This window comes from Xyrauchen texanus, chromosome 8 (assembly GCF_025860055.1).
Source record: "Xyrauchen texanus isolate HMW12.3.18 chromosome 8, RBS_HiC_50CHRs, whole genome shotgun sequence".
NCBI classification, from domain to species: domain Eukaryota; kingdom Metazoa; phylum Chordata; class Actinopteri; order Cypriniformes; family Catostomidae; genus Xyrauchen; species Xyrauchen texanus.
The window spans coordinates 33,421,274-33,437,057 of record NC_068283.1 but is presented as its reverse complement, the minus strand read 5'-3'; the positions used below and the strand labels follow the sequence as shown (position 1 = coordinate 33,437,057).

The 15,784-nt window shown below is 36.9% G+C and overlaps 1 protein-coding gene across 1 annotated transcript in view; it reads right to left on the bottom strand.

Annotated features, from left to right (window-relative positions):
- Positions 1–15,784, bottom strand: part of LOC127647835 (synaptic vesicle membrane protein VAT-1 homolog) — a 45,647-nt gene that overhangs the window by 21,807 nt on the left and 8,056 nt on the right. The window contains exon 2 of the mRNA XM_052132323.1: positions 11,577–11,784. Within this exon, the coding sequence (XP_051988283.1) occupies positions 11,577–11,784 (208 nt within the window). The remainder of the gene's footprint in view (positions 1–11,576; positions 11,785–15,784) is intronic.

The following is a 15,784-nucleotide window of genomic DNA, read 5'->3' as shown; positions in this document are numbered from 1 at the left end:
AATGAAAATCTCTATGGAAACTATGAATGAGAAAAAAACCAGTCTGGAACCAATACGGTTGAAAAAGTGAACGGATATGGTTGATCTCTACTTTTTGTGGCTGGAAACTTGCATTGCAACAAGCAATGACAACGTGTAACCCAAACTCTAAAAATGAAAACTTAATGTTTAGTAAAAAAAATATTTTGTCTTCAAACTATGACTAAAACCACACACCCACACACGCTGGCTGCCAGTAAATCAAGTATCCTGTGACCTCAATGGATCAGAGTTGAATGAAGGGTGACCCTGAGGGGTGATCAAACTCATGAAATGGTCATATACAGTGTCTTCTGTTCCATCACTCCATTAAACAAGCCCTCTCTTCCTCTCCTTTCACTAAGGGGTGAATGAAGTTTGTGTTGCCATGGAGACTCGGGATAGAGTTGGTTTCTCTGAAAGCAACAGGGCAGCCATTTTCTCTGTCAGGGGCTATCAATGCATGAGAACACGTCTCTCTCGTCTCCTCTACCTTAGGGTTTAATGCCATTGCGCCCCATGAGCTCCGATCACAAGACCTGCGGTGGAGATGCCAAGAGAGACCCTAAACCTCTCACGCACGCACTCAGAAATGAAACTTTCATGTGTCCTCATATCTGCTAATCTCCAAAATATGTGCACTTTATTTTTCATTCTTTTCCAATCTCTCATTCCTGGCTTTTGCTAAGTCTTTTGGGGGAAATTCACTTTCTGCACATGTAGGTAAAATTACACTAGGCTTTGAGCATGCAAAGTTACTTCAGACTTAATAAAAATTAGGACATAATGGGAAACAAGTTTGATAACAATAGTTATTTTTGTGATTCCATTTGGTACATTTAACACTTCTTTCATTTTCCTGTAACACTGCAAACTATGCAGCTTTGAAGTTGCAATTCATTGCATTAAGGTCAATCTGTGACAATTAGATCCTCTTTTTGTAACATTTGAAGCTCTGCAAATCAGGTCAGAGTTCAACTTGAATTTTGGTATGCAGTGAAAGAAGAAACTTCTACGCAAATGCTCCCACTCTCCCACATTAGCATGCAAATTAATGGTATTGAGCGAAACAAAAATTGTAGTGCGTCTTCACCTTGTGTCACTAATTCATATATAAAAAAAATTCTGAATTAAATACAATAAGTGTACTGAATCTGGTAAATTCTACTCAGGGGTTTGTGGAATTTGAGACACACAGGGAGGAAGAGGACAAAGAATCTGTAGCAACATAAGCAATTCGCCAGTTTAATTCCATTTGTTGCGCTCAGGATTGTCTGGCATTATTTTTTGAGAAAATGAAGAACAATGTTCATCCAAGCAGTTCGTTTTACACGAGGGTGTACGAGGACAACGTGCGCGCACACACACACACACACACACACACACACACAGAACTCTTTATTTCCATCCATCCACACATTCATACACGCACACAAAGATTTGGCAGGCAACACTTGCAACCACAACAATATTTCCCTCCCAGTATCCCCCAAAACACTGAGGAATTCTGCAGATTCCCAACATACGAGCGCTCAGCCCACACCCTCAGTGCAAACAGAGGACAGAGAGAGAGCGAGAGAGAGAGTCTTGTTTTACTGCAAGTTGACAGGATTCAAAACGGAGATTGTGATTTTTGGATAATCCATGAAAAGCTTCTCTTATCTGAATCTGGTTCTTGAACACTTCAAAATGTATCTCAAACCAGCAAAAAGGGAAAACCTCAATCAAAACAAGTATAATCAAACATTGGTAAATTTTATTTAACACATAAATAAGACAAAGGAGATGCACTCCGCTCTGATTGGCTAATTGGATGATTGACCGCTGTTTTTTTAAATCCACAAGCCTAACATATTTGTTTATATCATATATTCTTTGTAGGAAAGAGAGCTAGTCAATATACAGAAATGCTTAATATGTTTAAATTTACATTCATTTGGCAGACGCTTTTATCCAACACATCTTACAAGAGAGGAATAATACAACACAAGCGATTAATTAGACAGTAGTACGAAAATTGCTGCATTACAAAGTTTCAATTGCATCAGAAAAATACTATCCAGAGAGTGCAACAAGATAAATAAATAAAATTATATATATATATATATAAGTATGGTTAAATGCTCATGGAAAAGATGTGTCTTCAGCCGTTTTTAGAAGACTGAATGGGAAACTGCTTCTAGGATAGAGTTGGGAATGGCATTCCACCACCAAGTTAGTGAAACCAAAAGTCTGGGAAAGTGATTTGGTGCCTCTTTGCGTTGGTACAACAAGCTGCTGCTCATTAGCCGACCACAGGCTTCTGGTGGGAATGTAGCTCTGCAGGAATTATTTTAGGTGAGCTGGATCAAATCCAGTGACTGGTCTGTTTGCTAGCATCAGAACCTTGAAATTGATATGTGAAGCAACCTGGAGCCAAGGTAAAGAAACAAGGAGTGGTGTAGGCCGGCAGTGAGAGCATTACCGTAATCCAGTTTAGATATGACAAGTGACTGAACAAGGAGTTGAGGCATGTTCAGATAGGACAAGTCTTATTTTCCTGATGTTGTAGTGTATAAATCTACATGATCTTTGAGATGTGGTATGTGATTGTCGATGGTTGCCCCTAGATTTCTGACTTCTGTTTTGGAAGGTGTTATGTGGATGAACCCAGAGGAATGGTGTTGGCTGGAATGACGAGCAGTTCAGGTTTCGCTAGGTTGAGTTGCAGGTGGTGATCCTTCATCCAGGCCGAGTTGTCTGTCAAGCAGGCCAAGATTCGAGACGTCACCGTGGGGTCATTGGGGTGGAAAGACAAGTAGAGTTGTGTCATCGGTGTAGCAGTAAGAACTTGAGTGATGAGCTTGAATGATGAGTGCCAGTGATGTATTTATAGGGAAAAGTGGTCCAAGCACTGAGCCCTGAGGTACCCCAGTAAGTAGCTGATGTGACTTGAAATCCTCACCTCTCCAGCCTGCCTTGAAAGACCTACCTGAGAGATAGCACTTTAACCTAGTTAATTACGGTTATATCTTTGGAACTGTGCTTTGCTGGTTAAAGGAATAGTTCATCCAAAAATGTAAATTCTGGCATTTGCACAAAGGTTGACATCAATGTTGCCAAATAGACTTGGTTCTTGCATGACTGGTCAACATTTACAACATGCCAAGGTTAAAATGCAAAGTACACAAGATCCTAGAGCTGTGGCGACAGGGAAGATTTAACAAATTCGGTCTGTTCCTCACACAAAGCACTGTACAGCTTTTTAAAAAAAACAAATGAATTGTACAAACTAGGCCTACATTTATGGTTTGTTTATTATTATTTTATTCTTCAAATCATGTTAGTTTATGTTGTACAGGAAAAAGTCAAGTGGGTATGTAATGTCATTCTTTAAATGAAGAATAATGACTCCCCTTTATGCCAAGAAAACGGGATTCAAAAACACCTTTAGAAATTGGTTTTACAAACATCAAATGCCAGAGTGAGACTGTTCTTCCTGGATGTTGCAATACTGGAAAGCTGTTTTTGGTCCGATTAGTGTAACATTTGTTTTATTTTAAAAGCCTAGTACAAAGAGGTCCACGTCTTTCCTTCAAGGTTCTCCAGCTGCAAACTACTGTAACATATGAACAAATGAAAACCATAACATACAGAAAAGTAAGCCATAACACAAACAAATGTTTTATTGCTCAACTCGTAGAGCCTGGCACTAGCAACTCAAGTTCATGGGTTCGAATCCCAGGCAATGAACATTCTGAGAAAACGTATATCTTAACTGCAAACATTTATTTTCAAGACAAGTATTTTTGTCTTGTTTTCCATAAAAAAAAAATCTAAACGTTCTTAAAGTGATTTATGTACTTAGTCCAAACTGGCATAATATTTTAAGTCTTGCTTTGAAAAACTGTTTGCCAATGGATTAAGAAAAATAAACTTAATTTAAAGAGAAAACAAGCTTATTTTTCTTACCCCATAGGCAGAGTTTTCTTTCCTTGTTTTGAGTCTAATTTTGTCAGATTCAGGACTTAAAATCTTATCCCATTTTGATTGACAAGTACATAAATTAAGTTTTAAGAATGTTTAGATAATTTTACAGGAAGACAAAAGTACTTCTTGATACTAAATTAAGCTCCAAACACTGAAAAACATAACAAAAAGTTGCTCTACTTTTGCACATTGTATTATTAGAGCAAAAACCTGTGTCTTATTCACAAACCACCCTCAAGCTAGTTTAAGCAGGTGCAATAAGTTCTGAAATGTCGCTGGGCCTTAAACATTTAAATTAAGTCATTGTCATTCCTTTCCACACAAATATGCCTCCTTTGTAGGTAGGCTAAATTAGGCTTATTATAGATTGCGCTTTATTCACAGAACATGTTACCCAATGCAATTAAGGCCACGTCCACACTATTAAAGGGATAGTTCCACCCAAAAATGAAAATTCTCTCATCATTTACAGTACTCTCCCACATGCCATCCCTGATGTACATGACTTTCTTCAGTGGAACACTAAAAATATCTCAGCTCCATAGGTCCTTAAATTGCAAGTGGATGGTGATCAGACCTTTGAAGCTCCAAAAATTGCAGACAGTCAACCCTTTGACTCCAGCAGTTAAAATCTCCTAAAGTGATACGATCGCTTTTGGTGCAAAAAAAGATCACCATTTAATTTTTAACTATAAGCCATTGCTTCCACTCAGCAGCAGTATACGCATTCATGAGAGCGCTGAGTTCATGTGGTCTCTCGTGTGACGAATTCGCGTTGGTATGTTACGGACGTAATCTCATGCTTTTCTCTCAGTTAAGACATCCAGGATAAGCACACAAATTTACTCATCTGTGACCATCTCTTTTTGTCAGCCTCTGTCTCCCCTCTCAAAGATGATAGACCAGTGATCTATTTCTTCTGGTTTCAATTCTTTTCAAATCTTTGTGACTACTTTAATAAAACATTCCCTCCTTGTCCCCTTCTCTCTTTATATGTGTGGTGGTTTAGAAGTTTTTGAGAATTCTGGTTTCAGCAACTCTCCAGTTGGACAACAGTGTTTCCTTCCACCCTGTGCCAAAGCTTCATCCACACCCACACTGTCTGATGCATATGTCCACCAATATATTCACAGAGACACAGGATATCTGACAAATTTCAGACCCCAGAAAGACATGAATGAGAATATTCCAATTTTATATTCACTTTTCACTCTCTCATACTGGCAAAAACAGGTTTTTTTTAGCACCAATTAGGGATGCACAGATACCACTTTTTCTCTTCCGATCCAATTCCAATATTGGAAAAAAAAAAAAAAAAAAAAAAAAAACAGTATTGGCTGGTGTTGTTTTTTTGCATAATCAGTTTAGAATATCTTTACATTGTGTGGAACTAATTGTGAGTACTCTTTAATATGTAAAGAAACAAACCTCTAATTACACATTAATACAATATAAATGTAAAACTTAAGTCAATTCCAGTATAAGTCATCAGTAGAAAAGCAGCAGCAGTTTTTTTTTTTTTTTGCAAATTTGTTTTCAGCTTGTATCTGGACTTTAAAGGATTCAGATCTCTTTGAATGAAAAGTGAGCTGATATCTTACAACTAAACTGAACAGTTATTTCTGGGAACCCATTCAACCCATTAATAATTTGTAAACAAATGTTAATAGTAATATACCTCAATCGTGCACCTTTTGTCACGGATCCACTGGTTTCTCTCTCTTCCTTCCTCACTGCCATCAGCACTCACTCTCTCCTGAGTTCTGACTACACACACCTTCATATCATTAGTGGCTAAATAAGGACTGCATACATTTCCCGCTTTCACACACACACTCTTTGTTCTCACCGATAGCATTTCTGACTCCAGACCTAATATGTCAAACATAGCTGTGTCTTCATTATTGCCTGCAAGTAGCATAACTGTTGTGAGTTATCTGTTCATCATGTCTATAGCCTGTCTGGATATTTCTCACCTGCTGTTTGCCACTCTGTTCAACTGGATTTACTCACAATGTTTACATCACTGTTTCAATCATTTGTTCAATAAACCCTGCTACCGAGCTCATATCTCTGCATCCGTGAGTATCTCACGCGGTGCGTAATACCGGAGCGCTACTCACGAACACCATCTCAGATGTAGATGCTCAAAAGTTCGGTTCACTTATATGCATTTAGAACAGCACCGGAGGTGCATTTTACGACAATTTGAATATGAAGAGAATTAAACTACTGTGAACTTGCCTACAAACAGACACATACAGGACTTCCTGGAGAGTTCAGAATGTCAAAATAAAAGTGTGAGTGTTTAAAAGTAAAAGATGCACGATTATATTACTATTATAATTAGGGCTGTCGATTTAATGCGTTAATTCAGTGAGATTCAATTTACAAAAAAATAACGTGTTCATTTACGCAATTAATCGCATGCCCACGGACAATAATAAAAAGGAAGATTCCTGAGAAATGCAAGCTTGTAGTACCACCTGTTTACTTCAGAGGGCAGTAATTGAAATTTCAGCTGTATGAGCAACACACAGATTATACAGTGAAAACACCATATAAAGGCAGAACAACAAACATGCTTTACGTTCTTGCGTTCAAAACACTGAGCGCAAATGCAATCTAAAAGGATCTCAAGATGTGTTTAAAGATTGAGTATTAAACTATATATAACTTGACAGTGACCTAAACATTTTATGTTTATGACGCAACACACCAGAGACGTCCGGCATAGGTGTAAATTGATGGGCCCTTAAACAAGCCCTCATAATAAATCTCCAACTGACTGACAAATTCACTTGTGAAATGGATTGCTGTGAACTGTGTGCCAATGATTGACTTTATCAATAATATGGTAGTAAGCAATACATTGTATTCTAAAGCTGCTTTTTGTATTGTCTTATCAATGATGATCTCTTCTGCCACAAGAATGCATTTTAAATATATATATATAATGATATATATATATATATATATATATATATATATATATATGACCTTACCCTGATATAGCAATTCCACATTGTTGGCTTTTAAACAATCAGTGTAAGATTGTAGGGCTGCAAGGTTTGCACAAAAATCTATATTGCGATTATTCTGAAAAGATATTGCAATTGCAATTTGAACTGCGATATGACGACAAAAAATAAACTAGTGATTCATTTTGACCAAACTTATGTAATATTTGTTGCCTGTTCTACTACCAAAAAAAGGGATCACACTTGAGTTCTCTTAAGACAACAGAGAACATTTTTACTTCAGCCACAAACAAATAAATAAAACTGTCTTTGTATTAAAATTGCACCTGTCCACTGTGTTTCTGCTGTTGGTAATACCATAGTTGCTGCTTAGTTTTCCTGAGAAAAACACTGTAGATTGGTTAAATAATCAAATGAACATACAAAAATATTATTTTTATAGACCTTTAAAACAAGTAGGATTTCACAAAGTATTCTCTAGAGAATTCTCCATGGGTTCCCTCTGGGCTTTATAAATGGCAGTTTTGGATTTACTATTATAGATTTACTATAAAAAAATATAATATTCCTGTACAAGTAAATTCAATTCTGTAGTAAACATCACTTGAAGATATGGACATTTTGTGCTACAACAAATTACACAAAATCATACTCCAAATGTGAATTTCAAATTGCATACATATATTAAAAACACATGGTGGCTTCAAAATTCACGTTTGAGGTATTAAAGTGTAATTTATGTTCTAGAACAAAACGTCCACATATCAAGTCATAATCAGCTAATTATTTTACACAAGTTCAAAAACCCCTTAAGAAAATCCAGAAAACCCATGGTGAGTTAGCCTTCATGGCTTGCCTACAAATGGATGTCACAGCTGAACAGTTCAATTAGGATATAAAAGCTTTAAAATATATATCCATCCATCCATCCATCTCCATAAAGAATGAGACAGTGTCAAACTGAAGTTAAACGGATAACCCATTTGTGCATTTAAACAGATTGTGTTAGTGTGACGGGGCGCATAGCTATCGTCACGGCAGCGATATGCTGCCTATACTAGTACACAAAGACTGAGTGCAAATGTGACCTGTATGTGTTTGTCTAGCACATTAATGTCTTCTGTTAATCTTTATACTGTTATAAATCAGCGGTTAACCTAGCCTTTCACTGCAAAACTCCATAGTTATCCCGCAGCTTTTGTGTGCACACTTTTAACAGCTAATACTACGGTGATTTATATGCTATAGCTACTTTTATCAATACATATCTTGCTGTTTGAAAGAAAATCATGTCATTTACGTTACAGTCATAATCAGTTACAATAATCACGCAACACATGTTTTAGTATATTTAGTATATGTTTTAGTACATAGTTTATTTAGTTTAAGAGAAACAAAGCTTTGACATACCATCTTGGTCATACTGGGATGTGGTGGCACCACATCCCAAAGATGCTCTATTGGGTTGAGATCTGGTGACTGTGGGGGCCATTTTAGTACTGTGAACTCATTGTCATGTTCAAGAAAATTGCTTAAATCACCTTTCTTTCCCATTCTGACATTCAGTTTGGAGTTCAGGAGATTGTCTTGACCAGGACCACACCCCTAAATGCATTGAAGCAACTGCCATGTGATTGGTTGATTAGATAATTGAATTAATGAGAAATTGAACAGGTGTTCCTATTAATCCTTTAGGTGAGTGTATATCTCTATCTCCATGTTCCTTTCCTTTTCATTTTGTTGGATGCAATAGTTTTAAATGCTTTCATTTGTTCCTGCTGGATTGAGAATGAGGGGAACACATGCTCTCTCCTTAAGTAAACAAATGACAGGAGAAAGGGAGGAAGAGCACATGTTTTTGGACTCTACGGGTGCAGCTATTAATGCAGTTTGCCCAGTAATAATTTAATAAAGATGTTTGAATTATACCTAATCTTTTAGCCCACGTTATTATTAGCCTACCTGTGTCCGCCGGTGACCGAGATGCTGCTAACACAGAGGATAATTAAAACCGCTTCACCCAGGATGCACAAGTTTCCCTCCTTTGCCTAAAAATAACATGTCCAGCGCAAGCAAGCAAACGGAACTGAACTCTGAGATCATCTGTTACTCTGAGTATAAGATTGAGTTGTGGAGCTCAAGAGCAGCTCTGAAAACACTGTAATAATGGTCAGCCCACATAAACTAAAGGGAGCAGACTTTTAATTTAAAATCGCAGCCCTTGGCGGTTTAAGAATCGCACAAGGTCATATTGCGATTTCGATTTTATTTTGATTAATCGTACAGCCCTATAAGATTATACATGTAAACACTATGACAAACCTTTTTATATACTGTATTTCAGTTCAAAAACACATTTCAGGAAGGAAAGAATAAGTGACAGATGTGAATAAGTGACTATAGCAGCCAGGCCAAATGGCTGCTTAGGAAGCATGTCTGGAGTCACACAGCCTGCCCTGGATTCAAACTCCAGGTGTTGTAGTCAGTGTCTTTACTTGCTGAGCAACCCAGGCCCCCCTATTCTTTCTTTACAACCCAATTTCCCTATTTCTGTTTTCTCACTGGTATCTCACGTTAATTATGATTAGCGAGATCTCTTCAATGTGCAAAAGTTGTGCACCAATTAGAATAGTGAATTACAAAACAGCTTGCTGTAGTTTAGAAATTGCACATGCTCATCTCGTGATTATACTTACACCACGATTAACTATGCAAGTGCTTAACTATGAATTTGTCAGACAGCCTGAAATTTTTAATTTTTCTGTCAAATAAGTTTATTAAATAACAAAATAGAACCTCATGAGCAAAAAACTGACAGCGATTTGCATTGCATTCAGATCACCTCATTTTGATTGGCTAAATTGTAACAAAAACGTTCTATTTCAAGCAGCTAACCCTTAAGCACTTGAAATGTCACATGATTAAAATGTATAATCATGTAATCAGTTAATTTAACTAAATAACCATCATCCCAAAATCATCTTGAAACTCAACCAGAGGACGATATTTACCATTACTTTGCATATAGATTTATTTATCTATATGCGGTAGGGTTACAAAAATGTTGCCTTAGGTACAATTACCAGCCCTGGTAACTCTGTATAGATACTAACTCGATACTTGGGCAACAAATAAAGAGAACTCAAATTTTTTATGAAATTACACAGAAAATTACTTTTTATAAGTCTGATAGATACAAATGATGCCTTTTTATTTTTTCTGGATTCCATGTTAAATGTTTTCAATTGTTATGATCAAATAACGTTTAATCAAATACAAACTGCACAGCTTTTATCAAATGAAAATATAATACTTTAAACACACACACACACACACACACACACACACACACTTATTTTTGGTAAAAAAAAAAAATACATAAAAGATGCACAACAGAGCTTTACAGTATTAATGAAAACGTTATACAAAAAAAAATCTGATCACCTGAGGCGAAAGGCTGCCATGGCTGAATCCCAACATGCTGATTTTCAGTACACTTGTGATATTGCTTACAGATAATACTACTACTACTACTGATATAACAGTTTAATATTATATTATTGTTACTATGAGTATTATTGCGACTGCTTTGAATAATACACTTTTATACAGTAGTAATGTGTTAAATTTCACGAATCCAGTTGAACAGAGCTCTCATTTCAACAGAACTTTTATTTTGATTCTTCCGGTTTGTGAAGGGTTCATAATATTAAACTTCCCGTGACAAGCAAACTGAAATCTCCAGTGAAAAGGGTCATTTGAGAGTTCACAGCCATTTAGACACTCAACACACTGATCTGTGGCCCTGCAGATGGATTCTATTTGACACACAGCATGAAAATCAAGCATTAGTAGTGTATTGCGTTTGTGTGCATGCCTGTGTGTGAGAAGGAGATGACAGGGCAGAGAGGTGCCTCTTAATAATACTGTGGTGCGCAGTGCATGTGAATGTATATCATTTCATTAAATGACATTCTTCTGCAATTTAATGATCATCACACTTGGCCATATAGATTTATTATTTTCAATTCATCTTTGATTTAATCTCAAATCTTTCACATTACATTTAATTTTGCTAATGGCAGCATACTTTAATATGGAACCGAAATTAACATGATATTGTACCGTTAACAAAAAATGTTTATCGCAATATTTCGTTAGTACCGGTATACCACGCAACTCTAATATGCTCCTACAGGAATATTATCTGAGAACTAATAAAACCATTCAACACTCGCACCAGCACTTCTAGTGTCTCCCAAAGTTAATTATTTAGAGAGAACAGATTCCAAACACTCCCACACATGCTCACACCTGCACAGTGCATACAGTGTACAAGATCCCTTAGGGAGAACACTTGGCTACAGTTTTTTGCAATTGCCATTAGAGATTTGCTGATGCATTCTTACACACACACACACAAAATGATGTGAGCGCATGAGTAAATATAAAAAATTACTGTACTCTCTCATTGAAATAAAAGCCCCAGGGTTCCCTTTCACCAGCTGCAAGCGTACACAAACACTTACACCTGCAAATGATGTATCTGTCCATTGTGCTGTCAGTTTGGGAAAATATAACTGCATTAGGTTGCATGTCATCACTTACCTGCTGCCATATGGATGAGTACACTCTGGTTGGGACGAAGGTGTCCAAAATCAAAGAGCATCATATAGGCAGTGATGTAATTCACAGGAATTGCTGCTGCTTCCTCAAAGCTCATGCCCTCGGGCATCAGAAAGGTATGTGTGGCTGCTACCACAACCACTTCCTGCCACAGTCCACTCCGGTTCAGAACCAGAACATTATCACCCACCTACAAATGAGAAAATAGAGAGATCCGCTTAGGGAAGCATTTCTGGAATGTTTCAGTAACATGTCTTTCAGTTTTTAAAAGGAGTAGTTCACCCAAAAATGAAAATGTTGTATACTTTTATTCACCCTCATGTCATTACAAACCTGTATTATGACCTGTCTTAAGTGGAACACAAAAGTAGAAACTTAGCAGAATGTTTGAGCAACTCTCTTTCAGGCAATTAACATGGATGGTGACCAGGGGCTATCAAGCTCCCAACTAGGGATGGGAATAAGGAATTTAACTATTACAGTTTCTGATTCCTCTAAACGATTCAGGTTCCTTAAGGGTTCCAGTAACAATACCAGTAATAGTTTATGAACCTTTTTTGGAAATATGAAATGCAATTCTTATTTTTATTATTTACTACCCTCTGCTGTCTGTTACCAAATAATGAGATCATTTCAGATTTGTACAGAGCTGATATAACCAATCAGAAATAAATGTAAAACATTTCTTGTAGGTGGTACATTATCCAATACATTAGTTTATTTAAAATATAATTAAGATAATCTAAACCAACAAGAAATGTGATGGGATATTTAATTAAATATTTTATAAAATTACATGTAGTAAAACAAAACTTGTGTATGTTTTATTATATAATGAGCAACCAGTCAGTAACTGCACTGCTTGGTTTAATAGAAACAGGTCATCATTAAATAAAAAGACAGTTTAGACTGTTTTTTAGTCTAATGTTGTATTTCAGTCTTGTGCGACTTCAACAGTTCTTATTTAATTTTGAGTTGGACATTCATAACTTGCACATCAGTCTAAGATTACTTGTATACCGGACTAAAAACAGGAAGCACTGTTTCGCGCGGTAGATTCAAAAGAACAGGCTCATTGCAATAATTATTTTGGGACCTGACTATACCCCTAGCGCTGTATGTTTTATGCTGTAGATTCAAACAATCTATATATAAGTATAAGTAAGTAGGGTATGTGGGTTTAATAGTGTCACTTCCCCTATTTGCAGTTTAGAGCATGCAGAGAAAATGCTCTGACGAACTTCATGTTTGCTAGTGTTCAGCAGCAGATGCCTTACAGTATGTCTGGGAGTGAAAGCATGTCAGACAGTTCTGGGAGGTAATAGTAACCAATCATTTTGATGTCAAGCATTTTAGAATAACCACAGCAAGGTTTTAGATGCTTTTCGATGATATTCTCGGAGCCAATTATGTATTCTCATGGCTTATAAAGGCAAAGTCACAAATGTTTTTACCTCATGCAAGAGTACAAGCTTTTTTATGCAAAATATAGACGGTTTCATTTTGGTGTTACCATCCAGCATTTTTTTCTTTAAAAAACAAATCGGCATTAAAAGGTGCACTCGGCAATTTCTGAGAAACACTGCTGATATTCGAACTCAACTGCCAAAACACACCCCTCCCAGATGGAAACCCACTCAATTACGGTTTCAAACAAGTTTCCCCAACACTCCTACAGTCTTCCATTGGTTGAATAAACAGACCAAACAGACCATTGTTGGGCTGGTCTGAGACCTCAAACAAATCGAGCAATACGTTTTTATAGAGCCTCAGTGTTTTTACTTCAGCAGAATCAAACAATGATTGGCTTTCTTATAGATGCTTCTACATATTAAGCTGGGATAGGAAAAAGTAGGTCAATTTAAAATTGAAAAAACTACATTACACTAAATGGCAGTAGTATCATAAACATGCCACTTCCTCCACACTTTGTCTATCAATTCTTTTTATCTCTCATCTCTCTTTACGACTCTCTCCCCCTCCATCCCTCTTTATTTCTAAAAATCAATTCCTCTCATTGGGGGGCAGGCTGATCCTTCAACCTCAATGAGCTTGAGACAAAATGGTACACGCACAAATGGCAGAAAAGCACCTATACTTTTACTCTCCGAGGACACAAACCAGGCACAAATGATCATAACTTCAGGACACACACACACACACACACACACACACACACACACACCAAAAATAACTGCAAACACACTCATTTACCCAGCATCTCCTTCACAGACAGGAAGATATGCAGTCTAATAGGCCCTAGGGACACATGGGCATCTTTGTCTATATGGTCCAATTAGAGAGAGGGACTACTCCCAAGCCGATACATCTGTGCCCCAGTTCATCTCTCCCTTCTCTTCGGTCTCCCTTTCTTTCCTTCTTGCTTGCTGCAGTTAGTCTCTGCCGTTCCACTTCCTCTTTCTGTTTTAATTGGATGTTCAGCACATCAGAAATCAATGGACATTAAAGTCTTGACCAGGCTCCATGATCATGACTCACCAGATGGGGAAATAGTCTCTCTCGTCACAAACTTATACTTTGTATTCTGAGCTTGTACAATCAGACATACACAAACACACTTTTCAGCTGAGATAGCAAAGATCAAGGCCAGCTGAAGGTCTTGTGAGATGTTTGTCACTGGCTGCAATCCTCCCAGAGTCTCTCCTGTCGCTTCTTTTCCTTCCTATTACGCGCGCGCGCGCACGCGCACACACACACACACACACACACACACACACACACACCTTCCGGCATAAAGTCTGGTCCAGTTTGCAGATTATTCTGACCAAAAGTTTCCCACTAAGAGAGGAAAAGTCTAACCAAGAAACACGACCGATCACATTCTTTTGGCTTTTTCAGAGTATCATGGTATTAAGCACCCTATACTTTTCTCTTAGTAGCTGAACTCTCAATGTTCTCATTTTTATTTGTAAAGCACTTTTCACAACACGCATCGTTTCAAAGCAGCTTTATAGGAAATCATGCATATAGTCTTCGTAGGCAGCATTTTCAGTTACCGTACGCAACCGGTGTCCTCATGTTACAATTTTTAAATTGGGTGCACGAGCCATGACTTATAGCTGGAGTGAGTGTGGCGAATAGGCACTATAAACCCCATTTAACAACTTTTTACAAAGGCATTTGTGACTCAACATAAAATACTTTATTGAACTACTCACAAATTTACTAAAAGACTTAACCACGCAGTAACAGGCACGCAACACTTTCGTCATGTAAAATAGACTTCATGATGGTTTATTATGGATTTAAATGTACGCGCATTTGTGGCAGATTTGTGGGAATACCATCTGATACTAGAGATAAAGACTCATGCAATATGTCTATCGGCAAACATCTAAACATGTTGCTGTGGAAAGGAGTAGCATTCTCCTCCATATCTTGGCTCATAAAAGCTGTGGTGTCTTCCAGTACTGATTCTGTCGATTTGATCTGTTTGTTTTGTATGGGATAGAAGTAGACCTACGGTTAAGGCTCAGGGCAGCAGAAAAAAGGACACCGTCTCCAAATCTCAAGTAGGGGTGGAGAGATATTGAGATCACAATCTTGTTTTATTAACATTGTGCCTTTGAGCAAGACACTCAACCCCAGTGTTTACGTGCTTTTGTGTGTGTTGAATCATATGAAAAGCTTGTAGTAAATTAACTAGAAAGAAAACACAAACTTAAGCACCATCCTAGAAAAAAACTTAATAAAAATACAATTCCTGTTTGGGACCATGTTTCTGTTGTGTTGTATTATATTATTAATATCTATTCTGCATTTTAACAAATAAACTTACCATTTTGTAGGCAATATAGTACACAATTTCAAACAGGAATTACAGGATTGCATTAAAAAAATTACAGAAGAAGTATGTAGTTGTATTAGGGCTGTCAATGGATTCAGATTCATTTAAAATCAATTTAACAACATCATGTGCCGATTAATTAATCAGAATTTACTGATTTAAGGCCCACAAATAAATTATGAAATATGATTAAATAATTACATACTACATAATAAATATAAGATAAATACAATTTACAAATCATTATTGCAGACATGCAAGCCACTTTTTGTATTATCTTATCAATTCTTTACTCGAATGCTACAATTATGGAATGCATTTTAATTATCTGAATTTTTATATATGTTAGTCATAATAGTTTAAATCCAAATTAATTTAATCA